The sequence below is a fragment of the Salmo salar genome, chromosome 27 (genome assembly GCF_965601325.2).
Source record: "Salmo salar chromosome 27, fSalSal1, whole genome shotgun sequence".
In the NCBI taxonomy this organism is placed as follows: domain Eukaryota; kingdom Metazoa; phylum Chordata; class Actinopteri; order Salmoniformes; family Salmonidae; genus Salmo; species Salmo salar.
In genome coordinates, this window is record NC_138317.1 from 23324768 (window position 1) to 23340000 (window position 15233).

The 15233-nt window shown below is 44.2% G+C and overlaps 1 protein-coding gene across 3 annotated transcripts in view; it reads left to right on the top strand.

Annotated features, from left to right (window-relative positions):
* The window catches only part of sept7 (Septin-7), a 59630-nt gene that overhangs the window by 31959 nt on the left and 12438 nt on the right, over positions 1-15233 (top strand). For all 3 annotated transcript variants that reach the window (NM_001140131.1, XM_082969949.1, XM_082969948.1), the window contains 2 exon segments: positions 12247-12347; positions 12501-12635. In NM_001140131.1, the coding sequence (NP_001133603.1) occupies positions 12247-12347; positions 12501-12635 (236 nt within the window).

Sequence of the window (15233 nt, forward strand, 5' to 3'; positions counted from 1 at the left end):
ATGGTGGTGCCTAAGAAGATATCTGTAAGCTGTTTTAGTTACAACAAGACAGACTAGAAGAGAGTGAGGGAGCGAGAGAGAGTAGGGAAGGAGAAAGTCCTACTCTGGTGATTAGAGGACCTGGTTGAGGTTTATGTATCTCCACCAGTAGCCAGCAGCAGCTGGGGTGAGAAGTCAGAGGTCAAGAAAAGAGACGGGTGGATCTCAATGTGCCGTCTCGATTCCTGTGACAGAAGGTCACGGAGCTCAGGGACAGCAGCGCACACACACACAGTGTGAGCTGGAATGAACAGCTGCGTTCTAGCAGGGTTTAATGGATGAGGAGGTCAGCGTCTCAGACACCGTAAAGAATCCTCTGGCCCACCAGCTCCAGGTGTCAGTGTCTGGCTAGGGTGGGGGGACAGACGTGTCATCACGCTGCCCTATAAAAAAGCTGTGTGCATTCCAGCGCTAACGATTGACTGACTCTTGTCAACCGACTCCTCTGTAGATTTATTGCCTGGACATTTATATTTTCAAACCGTTTTTTACCTCATCCCATCGTTTTCCCTGCAGTTGGTAGGTAAGCTGTTCTTTGGCTGGAACATACACACAGTGGTTCACACATGCAACATATCAGGGCTCTACGCTGACCTTTTTCTACAAGGAGCATGTGTGCACCTAAGTTGACAAATGTAGGCGCACACAAATAACATACTTGAGATACTAACCCTCACATTTTTATAGACGCACTGGTGCTCCTAAATTCACATTCCAGGTCGTACAGTCAAATATTTAGGCGCATATGCAAAACAAATGATCGTACTGTAGAGCCCTGCATGTCATCCGTGTTTTCAAAACATACTTAAGAAGAACCCATCATGACCTGTCCTATGCTACAGAAAACGGGTGTTCTGGGTCAAGCATGGTTGTCTGAAGTAGGCATTTCATTATTCAAATGAACAAAGTTGGCAGTATTTTTCTTCAATTGTTAGGATATGCATTAGAGCAGTCCTTCTCAAATAGTGGGGCGCGCCCCCCTGGGGGGGCTCGGAGCGATGCCGGGGGGGCGCGTGTGACCCCGGGGAACATGCTTTTTTTTGCCGCAGGGAGTAGTTTTTTTTGCACCGAACAAGAGCACACAGCACAGAGCAGGAGATATGAAGTGCAGATAACAAACCCTTAAGAGACACCATGGAAAAATATTTAACAGGGATGAAAAGAAAGGCGGAGAGAGACGGAGATAAATGAGACAAACGTAAGTCTCCCGAAAGCTAAGACGAGGAAATATGACGAAGCGTATGTAGCGCTTGGCTTCACTGACTACGGTGGGAGACGAGGAAAGACCGGTATGTTTACTGTGTCTAAAAATGTTGGCAGCGGACAACATGAAGCCAAATAAATTAAGGCGTCACTTAAAGACATTACACCCCAATCACGCTGATAAGCCGCTTGAGTTCTTTCAGCGAAAACGTGCCGAATATTGCCAACAATCGTCCCGCTTTGTGAATGCTACTTCAGTAAACCAGCGAGCACTGTTAGCATCATATAAGGTGGCGTACCAAATTGCTCAGTGCAAAAAACCCCACTCCATAGCAGAGGAGCTGATACTGCCTGCAGCATTAGACATGGTCTCTGTCATGCTGGATGACGCAAGTGCTGCAAAAATAAAAACTACCCCTCTGTCCAATGACACTGTCACCAGACGTATAAATTACATTGCTAACGATCTTAAAGAACAGCTGGTAGATAAACTCAAAGACAAACGTTTTGCCTTACAGTTCGATGAAGCAACAAAGACTGTTTGTTTATCGCTTATGTACGTTTTGACATGACAAACTCCCTGTGTGAGGATCTACTTTTTTGTAAATATGTCAGAGACAGAGCCACAGCTGAAGAGCTATTCAAAATGCTGGACTGCTTCCTGACTGAGAATGGGCTAAAGTGGGAGAACTGCATTGGTGTTTGCAGTGATGGTGCACAGACCATGGCAGGGATGAGAAAAGGACTTTGGGCACTCATCAAGAAGGCCTCACCTAATGCTGAGTGGACACACTGTGTTATACACAGAGAAGCACTCGCATTAAGGCACCTTTCCTCTGAATTAAGTGAGGTTATGACTGACATTGTAGGTGTAGTCAATTTTATGAAGACCAGACCACTAAAAACAAGAGTCTTCTCTGCTATCTGTGAGGAGATGGGAGCTGAACATCAAGCTGTGCTGTTTCACAATGAAGCAAGGTGGCTGTCACGAGGAAAAGTCTTGTCCCGAGTTTTTGAGCTCAGAGAGCAGATAAGAATGTTTTCGGAGCAGGAGCACAAGTATGACCTCGCAGAAAAATGTAGTGAACTTCCTGGCAAAACTGGCCTACCTGAGTGACATATTTGGAAAGCTAAATGAACTAAATCTACAGCTCCAAGGGAAAGATAAACACCTCCCTCAGGTCACAGACAAGATCAGCTCTTTCACTCGAAAGCTTGCGATGTGGGGCAGGCGACTTGATGAAGGAAATACTGATTCATTCGAGAACCTGCATGAATTTGTTGACACTACTGACTATGATGATTCCATATATTAAGGAGCATAGGTCCCAGCTAAACATTGAGCAGGAGCTGAGAGTTGCAGTATCATGCTTCAAACCCCGCTTCGAAAAGCTGTGCTCTGCAAAACGTGCTCATTGTAGCCATTAATCCTGACTTCCTCATTTTGATTTAAAAAAATCAGCACAAATTGTTTTATTCATTTTTGTTTTATAGGTCAAAGTGTTTCATATATTGTGCTCCTGAGTTAATGTTGCTGATCAATTTGAATTTATTATTATTTATTGATTATATTTAATTTTATTTTTCAGTATCAAATGGTCAAAAAATGTTTACAGTTTAAATAAGGTTTGAATTTTTTTTACATTTCAGGCAAATTGATGCACTTTAAGTATTTTCTGTTACAGACTAAAAACAATGTTAATAAAGTTATTCTTTGTTGTAAGTTGATCTATATTTCTTTTCTTTTTGTTTTCTTTAATGTTAATAAGGATACAATGTTACGCAGAGGTGTACTTATAACAATTTTATAGACAAATGATACTATTTACAGTCGCGGCGGAGAGTTGGGGGGCGCGAAATGTTTACTTCTTCCTAGGGGGGGCGTAACAGAAAATAATTGAAAAGCACTGCATTAGAGGTCGACAATTATGAATTTTCAAAACCGATACCGCTTATTGGAGGACCCAAAAAAAAGCAATTTAAAAAGAATTTGTATTTATTTATATATACACACAAAAAAAGAAATGTCCTCTCACTGTCAACTGCGTTTATTTTCAGCAAACTTAACGTGTACATTTTTGTATGAACATAAGATTCAACAACAGACATAAACTGAACAAGTTCCACAGACAAGTGACTAACAGAAATTGAATAATGTGTCCCTGAACAAAGGGGGGGAGGCTCAAAATCAAAAGTAACAGCCAGTATCTGGTGTGGCCACCAGCTGCATTAAGTACTGCAGTGCATCTCCTCCTCATGGACTGCACCAGATTTGCCAGTTCTTGCTGTGAGATGTTACCCCACTCTTCCACCAAGGCACCTGCAAGTTCCCGGACATTTATGGGGAGAAATGGCCCTAGCCCTCACCCTCCGATCCAACCGGTCCCAGACGTGCTCAATGGGATTGAGATCTGGGCTCTTCGCTGGCCATGAAAGATCACGGACATTCTTGTCTTGCAGGAAATCATGCACAGAATGAGCAGTATGGCTGGTGGCATTGTCATGCTGGAGGGTCATGTCAGGATGAGCCTGCAGGAAGGGTACCACATGAGGGAGGAGGATGTCTTCCCTGTAATGCACAGCGTTGAGATTGCCTGCAATGACAACGAGCTCAGTCCGATGATGCTGTGACACACCACCCCAGACCATGACGGACCCTCCACCTCCAAATCGATCCCACTCCAGAGTACAGGCCTCGGTGTAACGCTCATTCCTTCGACGATAAACACGAATCCGACCATCACCCCTGGTGAGACAAAATCGCAACTTGTCAGTGAAGAGCACTTTTTGCCAGTCCTGTCTGGTCCAGCGACGGTGGGTTTGTGCCCATAGGCGACGTTGTTGCCGGTGATGTCTGGTGAGGACCTGCCTTACAACAGGCCTACAAGCCCTCAGTTCAGCCTATTGCGGACAGTCTGAGCACTGATGGAGGGATTGTGCGTTCCTGGTGTAACTCGGGCAGTTGTTGTTGCCATCCTGTACCTGTTCCGCAGGTGTGATGTACCGATCCTGTGCAGGTGTTGTTACACGTGGTCTGCCACTGCGAGGACGATCAGCTGTCCGTCCTGTCTCCCTGTAGCACTGTCTTAGGCGTCTCACAGTACGGACATTGCAATTCATTGCCTTGGCCACATCTGCAGTCCTCATGCCTCCTTGCAGCATGCCTAAGGCACGTCTGTAAGCTGTTAGTGTCTTAACCTCTCTGGGCCAGTGGGACGCTTGCGTCCCACCTACTCAACAGCCAGTGGAATCCCGTGGCGCGATATTCAAATACCTTAGAAATGCTATTACTTCAATTTCTCAAACATATGACTATTTTACACCATTTTAAAGACAACACTCTCGTTAATCTAACCACACTGTCCGATTTCAAAAAGGCTTTACAACGAAAGCAAAACATTAGATTATGTCAGCAGAGTACCCAGCCAGAAATAATCAGACACCCATTTTTCAAGCTAGCATATAATGTCACATAAACCCAAACCACAGCTAAATGCAGCACTAACCTTTGATGATCTTCATCAGATGACAATCCTAGGACATTATGTTATACAATACATGCATGTTTTGTTCAATCAAGTTCATATTTATATCAAAAAACAGCTTTTTACATTAGCATGTGACTAGCATTCCCACCGAACACTTCCGGTGAATTTACTAAATTACTCACGATAAACGTTCACAAAAAACATAACAATTATTTTAAGAACTATAGATACAGAACTCCTTTATGCACTCGCTATGTCCGATTTTAAAATAGCTTTACTCACCAAACTCCGATTTACTATTAGAAAAGTTTGATTACCTTTGCTGTTCTTCGTCAGAATGCACTCCCAGGGCTTCTACTTCAATAACAAATGTTGGTTTGGTTCCAAATAATCCATAGTTATATCCAAATAGCGGCGTTCAAGACACTATCCGAAGGGTCAAGAAGGGTGACGCGCCCGACGCGTTTCGTGACAAAAAAATTCTAAATATTCCATTACCGTACTTCGAAGCATGTCAACCGCTGTTTAAAATCAATTTTTATGCTATTTTTCTCGTAAAAAAGCGATAATATTCCGACCGGGAGTCGTTGTTTTCGTTCAAAGAGAGAGAAAGTAAACATGGTGTCGGCTCGTGCACGCGCCTCCAGTCTCATTGTCCTCAGATCAACCGACCACTATCCAAATGCGCTAATGTTTTTCAGCCATGGCCTGCAAAGCCACCATTCATCGTTCTGGCGCCTTCTGAGAGCCTATGGGAGCGTTAGAAAATGTCACATAATGCCAGAGATCCCCTGTTTTGGTTAGAGATGATCAAGAAGGCCAAGAAATAGTCAGAGAGAGCGCTTCCTGTTTGGAATCTTCTCAGGTTTTGGCCTGCCAAATGAGTTCTGTTATACTCAGACACCATTCAAACAGTTTTAGAAACTTTAGGGTGTTTTCTATCCAAATCAAACAATTATATGCATATTGTAGTTACTGGGCAGGAGTAGTAACCAGATTAAATCGGGTATGTTTTTTTATCCGGCCATGCAAATACTGCCCCCTATCCCCAACAGGTTAATGACTGTTCAACAGGTGCATGTAAATTAATTGTTTATGGTTCATTGAACAAGAATGGGAAACACTGTTTAAACCCATTACAATGAAGATCTTTGAAGTTATTTGGATTTTTACGAATTATCTTTGAAAGACAGGGTCCTGAAAAAGGGACGTTTCTTTTTTTGCTGAGTTTAGTAGATCATCTGCATACATTGACACATTGTGCTCTTCACCAGCTCGGTGGATTCCAGTGAATGATGGTGATAATTTTAAGGCCAAGGAAAGCGGTTATATTGCAAGAGCAAAAAGGAGCAGGGACATAGGGCACCCTTGACGGGTCCCTCTGGAGAGGGGGAAGTATTTTGAAGGTTGAGATTTGGTGTGTATGCTAGCCGTAGGAGCAGAATAGAGCAGACGTATCTATGAGATGAAATTGGACCCAAAACTAAATCTTCCCAAAATCTTAAATAATCCCACTCCACCAATCCCAATCCTTCTCCCACATCAAGAGAAACAACAATTTCGGGGTGATAATGTTCAAAAGCTGTCGTACATTGGAAAACAGTTGTCACCCTTTGAAACCCATTTGATCATCAGATATGACATCCTGAAGGCAGGATTCCAACCGGCATGCTAGAACCTAATAATTTAACATCAGCGTTCAAAAATGGAAATGGGCAGACATCCACCGCATTCCGCCGGATCTTTATCTTTCTTAAGTATAAGTGAGATGGAGGCTTGGGTTAGCATCGGGGGGAGAGAGTCCTGTGATAACGAGTCGGTGAACATATCTAATAGTAATGGGGTGAGTTGATCTGAGAATGTTTTGTAAAAATCAACGGGGAAGCCATCAGGGCCTGGGGCCTTGCCACTTTGCATTAGCTTTAGACCCTTTGTTATCTCATCAAGATGCAGAGGGTTGTCCAGAACTTTACTAGTGTCCATAACTTGGGATATCCCATCCATTGATATCTAAAAAGTTGTCCATAGCCGTATTATCTGATGGGGGTTCGGATTTGTAGAGGTTAGAGTAAAATGACACGAAAGTTGAATTAATATTAGAGGGATCACTTGTTGGATTACGGGAGGAGTCATATGCCTGACAGATGAGATGCTGACTGGCGTTTAAGTTGGTGTGCCAAATGGCGGCTGGCCTTGTCACCATATTCGTAGTACGTCTCCTTTGTTTGTTGCAACAGAAACTCTGCTTTATCAGTGGAAAGCAGATTAAATTGAGTTTGAAGTTTCTGCCTCTCTGCATATAATTCAGGGGATGGTGAAGTTGAAGATTGCCGGTCTATTTCCAGGTTTGAGTCCACCACTTCCTGATGTTTCAGTTTTCTTTGTTTGACATAATGAGCGTTGTAAGAAATGATCTTTCTCCATAATACAGCTTTGAAAGTCTCCCAGAGAAGGGGAGGTGTCATCATTTTTATTTGTTTGAATGAATACATTTATGTTGGTCGAAATGAAGTCACAGAATTCTTTGTTCGACAATTGGGCCGTGTTAAATCTCCAATTCAACAGTTTTTTTGGCATTCGGAGTAAGTGCGAAGTCCAGAGTGTGGGGGGAATGGTCCGAAATCACTATCGCTGAATATTCTGTAGTTTTTACTGAGGGGAGAAGGGCTCTATCTTAAAAAAACAAAGTAGTTTCAATAAAAGTATACAAACAGACAATTTAGCATTTTGGATATGGACAATTAAGCTAACGAACCGTGGGTTTAAACTCTTCAGCTAGTGCAACAATTAAACGAGTACAATTGGAAGAGAGGAGGTATAGTATTAGACTCCAATGTCGTAATGGAGTCGAAGATAACGTGAATGTAACTGAACACCGTCAGTGACCAACATCACCAATCATGGCCAACGTAAACCGCAGTAGTTCAGAGTATCCATATAGTATATCAAGCAGACCCCAGTGAAAAATGTATATACACAAATATTGGTGGACAGGATCGGTGTCTAACTAGCTAGTAACATTGGTATCCAAAATGACCTAAAGGCTGCCAAACTGCAATGTAGGCTATAGATTGCCATTAGTGGAGCAGCAAGTTCAAAGCCTTAGTAAAATGAAAGAAATCAAAATGCTGCGCTTTTACCAGCAATTGTCTTTGATTTAACTAACTAAACAAGATCAAATGGAAGTTTTAAAGAGCAGTGAGACAGTATAGTATGTCATTGTCAACAACAGAAACAAGTTATGTACTGCTTCAAACATACCTACTGTAGGCAGCAAACTTTAGCATAGGATTGTTTCACGAGAAACGGATCGATAGATGGCCATAGATGTATGTAGCCTAGTGTCCACACTGTCACTAGAACTAACGTTACTCACATAATACAGGCAGGTGAGAAATCATCCCAATTCAGGGATTCAATGTATTTCAGGCATTCAATGTATGCGCTGTCGGTATGACTCGGCTTCTTCAGGATTTAAAAAAAAATGGACCTCGCCGTTAAAGGTGACACAAAGCCGGGTAGGATAAATCAGCCCACACTGGCCGAAGTTGGACTTGGACTTGATGTCGTTGAATGGGGCGCGTTTCTTCGCCAGGCTAGAACTGAAATCCTGGTAGAACTTGATCTTGTGGACTTGGAAAGTGATGTCGCCATGTTCCCTTGCCCACCGAAGGACAAGCTCCTTTTCTTTGTATCGATAGGATGCGGTCGGCCGCCTGGGCAACGTTTCGGTGCTAGGCTGCAGTGGGCTTTATCAAGTTCAGGGAGATTGGGAAAAGCCTCATCGCCCAAAACTTCCTTGAACAGCTCCACAATAAACTGGGTTGGATATCCTGTCTCAGAATCCTCTGGCAGTCCAATCACGTATTCTGGCGTTTTGAATGTGAAATCAAATCCTCCACTTGTAGCTGCAGAGACTTGTTGGCGGCAGCCACATCGTCAAGCCAGGTTTCCAGCGTAGTGAGTTGGTCGCTGTGGCCAGAGAGCCCGGCCTCAACTTCGACCAGTGTGAGATGCCACAGAACCCCGGATGGTTTCCACGGTTGCCTGAATTGGAGCCAGTGCAGCCGCCAGTGAGCTATTCAGAAATTCGGTGAGTTCTGCTGCCAAACTTTCACGCGATTTCGCCAGCTCTCTGACAAGGATCTCCAGTGTTATCGGGTTAGCCGTATCACCCGGAGTGGCTATTGAAGCCTTCAATGAAGGTGGAGTGGTAGCCATTTTAGCTGAAGCATGTGACTGGTTTGCTCATGCCAATTTAGGTACGCTCTATTACTGGGTAATTAAGATAACTTTTGAAGTCATGAGAAGTATGAATTTAGGCGAAATTGAGGATTATTTACAAAAGTTGTCGGAGAAGAGACCTCGTACGACTTATTTCTACATTGCTCAACCAGAAGCCCGAATTAGTCATATTTTGATCAGGTGCATGCATAGGGATGTCCAGGTCATGCCCATGCTATAGATATACACCTAGCAGACTGAAACTTCACTGTTGTAGGCATAATACAGCTAGTGCTATCTAGACTTGAGCTGGCAAACAAATCCATTACATTAGCTACCTAAAGGTGAAGTAAACTCAACTGAGGAGTAACAGAGACTTTAAACTTGAAAACGTGTAGGATACCTCTCCGGTTTCCCTGACTTACGTTTTTTTGTTAATACATGTTATGCTTGTTCGCGTAGCACTCCTCACAGGCCGCTGTACGTTTGTTTTGTTAGTGAGATGAAACTGACAAAACTCTGAAAGGTATTATTGTAGGTCAGAATTGCAACACAATATTTGTTCAAGCCTAAAATGTTACTCCATAATTTTTTAAATGGTGTTTGTATGTTCACAGATTAAATTTCAATTTACGTTGCTCTTTGTTAGCCAGCCAGAGGGAGGCCAGCCCACAGTGGGGCTGTGTGGGGGAGAGGAAGCCTTTAGCTCGGGCCCAGCGGGTGGGGTGGAGGTAGAGCAGCCGTAACCCAGCCTCAGGCCTAAACCACGGGCATTCTACATGCTTTCTAAGTGGAAGGTGACAGCTCAGTTTAGCTGCTGAGGTTAAACCCAAATGTGCTGCTCTTTGAGAAACTATGGGCTGCTGGCTGGGCTGGCCTTCTCGAAATGGTCCTACAGCAATGAAGTATGTCATTAGGGAAACAAAGGGATGGTAAGGTTGTTTATATCACAAAGTACATCCAGGTGTGTGTGTGTGTGTGTGAAAGCAAATGAGGTATAGTAGTCTTTTATGTTGGCCTGTGTACAACTGCTGAAGCAGAGCTTGCTTACTGTACACAGAGCTGCTTTAACACACACACACAATGCCTTCCATTGTGATCTGAGCGGAACACTGCAGGCCTTCATATGTTCCTCCTGATTAAATCATTGAAGTGCAGCTCATCTGCTAATCACAAGGTTTGGTCTGGACCGCCTGCTGGTTAACCTGTTAGGGCTAGGGGGCAGCATTTGCACGTCTGGATAAAAAAAATGTACCCGATTTAATCTGGTTACTAATCCTACCCAGTAACTAGAATATGCATATACTTATTATATATGGATAGAAAACACTCTAAAGTTTCTAAAACTGTTTGAATGGTGTCTGTGAGTATAACAGAACTCATTTGGCAGGCAAAACCCTGAGACATTTTCTGACAGGAAGTGGATACCTGATGTGTTGTATTGACTTTAAACCTATCCCATTGAAAAACACAGGGGCTGAGGAATATTTTGGCACTTCCTATTGCTTCCACTAGATGTCACCAGCCTTTACAAAGTGTTTTGAGTCTTCTGGAGGGAGATCTGACCGAACAAGAGCCATGGAACGATGATGTCCCATTAGACACCTGGCGCGCGAGTTCATGTTGGGTACCCTCGTTCCAATACGTTATAAAAGAGTATGCATTCGTCCACCTTGAATATTATTCATGTTCTGGTTAAAAAAGGCCCTAATGATTTATGCTATACAACGTTTGACATGTTTGAACGAACGGAAATATATTTTTTCCCCTCGTTCATGACGAGAAGTCCGGCTGGCTTAGATCATGTGCTAACAAGACGGAGATTTTTGGACATAAATGATGAGCTTTTTTGAACAAAACTACATTCGTTATGGACCTGTGATACCTGGAAGTGACATCTGATGAAGAGAATCAAAGGTAATGGATTATTTACATAGTATTTTCGATTTTAGATCTCCCCAACATGACGTCTAGTCTGTATCGCAACGCGTATTTTTCTGGGCGCAGTGCTCAGATTATTGCAAAGTGTGATTTCCCAGTAAGGTTATTTTTAAATCTGGCAAGTTGATTGCGTTCAAGAGATGTAAATCTATAATTCTTTAAATGACAATATAATATTTTACCAATGTTTTCTAATTTTAATTATTTAATTTGTGACGCTGACTTGACTGCCGGTTATTGGAGGGAAACGATTTCCTCAACATCAATGCCATAGTAAAACGCTGTTTTTGGATATAAATATGAACTTGATAGAACTAAAAATGCATGCATTGTCTAACATAATGTCCTAGGAGTGTCATCTGATGGAGATTGTAAAAGGTTAGTGCATCATTTTAGCTGGTTTTATGGTTTTGGTGACCCTGTCTTTGAATTGACAAAACATTACACACAACGCTTGTAAATGTACTGTCCTAACATACTCTAAATTTATGCTTTCGCCGTAAAACCTTTTTGAAATCGTAAAACGTGGTTAGATTAAGGAGATGTTTATCTTTCAAAGGGTGTAAAATAGTTGTATGTTTGAAAAATTTGAATTTTGACATTTATTTGGATTCAAATTTGCCGCTCTTGAAATGCACCTGCTGTTGATGGAGTGCACCACGGGTGGCACGCTAGCGTCCCACCTAGCCCATAGAGGTTAAAGCTCTCTGGTCAGCTAAGAGGCCACTGCAATCTGCTAGGTGCAATCTGCTAGGTACACCCTGTATTGGACACTCCAGGTAGGCAGCCAAATATTACTAGAGCTCTCTCTGGGTCTAAGGTCAAATATTACTAGAGCTCTCTCTGGGTCTAAGGTCAAATATCGTCGAAGACCCTGTTGATGGATTCATCCTCAGTCTGCCTGGCTGTCAACCCTCAACAAGTGTATCTCTATCTGTGATTTATATTTGGCAAAACCACATTTCTTTTCACCTGGGCTTTTGTAGTTTGATGGTTAGCTAACTTTTCCAAACAGATATTTTCTAGATAAAGATGAAAGGAAAGGACTATGTCAGACCCCCTGACCAAGCCCCTGAATCTGAGCCCATCCCCTCAACAGAGGAGTGCTCGGAGGTGGCGAGACTGCAAACTGTCATGATTAGCATAAATTAGCGCAAGTTATACACACACTATGGTGCAACACATCGGAGGATTCTTTTTTCAGTGCATCTGTTTGTACATGTCCCTATTCAAATGAACCGTAAATGGAGAGAGATTGATGTCATGGTGTTTTTTTTAAAGTTCACCATGATCCTGTGCTGAATTTCTACATGTCTTTGTTATAATTATTTAGTGTTCTCTACAATCTCAGGTGGAGCAGTCTAAGGTGCTGGTAAAGGAAGGAGGAGTTCAGCTGCTTCTCACCATCGTTGACACGCCAGGGTTCGGGGACGCTGTCGACAACAGTAACTGGTACGTCTGACTAGGAGGCTGGCTGACCGAGTGATCTGCTTGCTGACCGACTGACTGGCTAGCCAAGCCTGCCCTATATCTCTTTCTGAATGTGATATTCTACATTACATATTGAGTAATTGAGTAATGTCTGTGCTCTGCTCTCCTATAAAGCTGGCAGCCAGTTATCGATCACATCGACAGTAAGTTTGAGGATTATCTCAACTCAGAGTCCCGGGTCAACAGACGGCAGATGCCTGACAACAGAGTGCACTGCTGCCTCTACTTCATTGCCCCCTCTGGACACGGGTAGGTACTGCAGCTGGAATGGTGCCATTCTTGAAACAATATGATAGTTTAAATTTAGTCCCTGCCGCTTCTCAAACTGTGAATAATTCTTCTCCACGGGGGAAGAAAAGTGTTTTCCCCCTCTCATTTGAGATTGAGCATGTTCTTGATGCTCTTGACTGTTCCCTATCAGGGCAGACTAGACGGTGTATTGGTCAGGGGAAGAAATCAGTAGTACAACTGTGTAGCCTAAGACTGTTTACATGATGCTAGCTGGTCATCCACCCTCCTGCCCCTGGTGAGAAGTACAACTGTCAGTCTCTCCCCCCCCCCCCCCCCCCCCCCCCCTTTACTGGGGCTGCTGAGATGCACACTGGGACAACATTTAGGTAATCTCTCTTCTCCTGGGTTCACTTTGTTGAAGGCTGTTTCTCATCTCTGTATCTTGGCTCCTCTCTGTCCTCTGCTCTGCTCCACACAGCTGGCCCTGCTGTTGGATCTCTACTGTGGGCTGCGCTGTGCTCCCCATAAACAAAGGGTGATTTGACAGGCCAGCACTCTCCACTTGGATGCCGGTGTTCCTCTGTCTTGGCCCAAAGTGTGCCTGTAACTCTGACCAAGTCCTTGTTCTGGTCTCTATTGTGCCTGGCTGGCTGGTAGCAGTCTGTGGTCATCCAAGCGGACTAGCACCGTATGGCTCCATTGACAGTTAACATTTGTCTCTTCCTCTGTGTCCCCATGGGACACGCAGCACATTACCAGCACAGCTGGACTGAGGGCAGAGAGCGGTGTGTAGGCAGGCCGTGTGGGGGTGGGTGTGTAGGCAGTAGAGGTCAACCGATTAATCGGAATGGCCGATTAATTGGGGCCGATTTCAGGTTTTCATGACAATCGTAAATCGGTATTTTTGGGCACCGATTGTGGCCGATATTTCTTCTTTTTTTACACCTTTATTTAACTAGGCAAGTCAGTTAAGAACACGTTCTTATTTTCAATGACGGCCTAGGAACAGTGAACTGAACTGCCTTGTTCAGGGGCAGAACGACAGATTTTTACCTTGTCAGCTCGGGGATTCGTTTTTGCAACCTTCCGGTTACTAGTCCAACGCTCTAACCACCTGTCTTACATTGCACTCCACGAGGAGCCTGCGTGGCAGGCTGACTACCTGTTACGCAAGGGCAGCAAGAAGCCAAGGTAAGTTGCTAGCTAGCATTAAACTTATCTTATAAAAAACAATCAATCTTAACATAATCACTAGTTAACTACACATGGTTGATGATATTACTAGTTTATCTAGCTTGTCATGCGTTGCATATAATCGATGCGGTGCCTTTATCATCGAATCACAGCCTACTTCGCCAAACAGGTGATGATTTAGCACTGTCGTTGCACCAATGTACCTAACCATAAACATCAATGCCTTTCTTTAAAATCAATACACAAATATATATATTTTTAAACCTGCATATTTAGTTAATATTGCCTGCTAACATGAATTTCTTATAACTAGAGAAATTGTGTCAGTTCTCTTGCGTTCTGCGCAAGCAGTCAGGGTATATGCAGCAGTTTGAGCCGCCTGGCTCATTGCGACCTGTGTGAAGTCCATTTATTCCTAACAAAGACCGTAATTAATTTGCCAGGATAGTAAATAATTATGACATAACATTGAAGGTTGTACAATGTAACAGCAATATTTAGACTTAGGGATTCCACCCGTTAGATCAAATATTTTGTCCTCCAATAATCGGTATCGGCGTTGAAAAATCATAGTCAGTCGACCGCTAGCAGGCCGTGTGGGTGTGTGTAGGCGGGCAGGCCGTGTGGGTGTGTGTAGGCGGGCAGGCCGTGTGGGTGTGTGTAGGCGGGCAGGCCGTGTGGGTGCATGTGTATGTAGGCAGGCGGGCCGTGTGTGTGTAGGCAGGCCGGCCGTGTGTGTGTGTGTGTGTGTAGGCAGGCAGGCAGTGTGTGTGTGTGTGTGTAGGCAGGCAGGCCGTGTGTGTGTGTGTGTGTAGGCAGGCAGGCAGGCAGGCCGTGCATGCGTGTGTGTGTGTGTAGGCAGGCAGGCGTGTGTGTGTGTGTGTGTGTGTGTGTGCAGGCAGGCAGGCCATGCATGCGTGTGTGTGTAGGCAGGCCGTGTGTGTGTGTGTGTGTGTGTGTAGGCAGGCAGGCAGGCCGTGCATGCGTGTGTGTGTGTAGGCAGGCAGGCCGTGTGTGTGTGTGTGTGTAGGCAGGCAGGCTGTGTGTGGGGGGTGTACATTTACATTTTACATTTTAGTCATTTAGCAGACGCTCTTATCCAGAGCAACTTACAGTAGTGAATGCATACATTTCATTTCATGCATTTTTTTTTTTGTACTGGCCCCCGTGGGAATCGAACCCACAACCCTGGCATTGCACACACCATGCTGGCGTTGCAAACACCATGCTCTACCAACTGAGCCACGGGGGGGGTGTGGGTGTGGGTGTGGGTGTGGGTGTGGGTGTGTGTGTGTGTGTGTGTGTGTGTGTGTGTGTGTGTGTGTGTGTGTGTGTGTGTGTGTGTGTGTGTGTGTGTGTGTGTGTGTGTGCGTGTGCGTGCGTGCGTGCGTGCGTGCGTGCGTGCGTGCGTGCGTGCGTGCG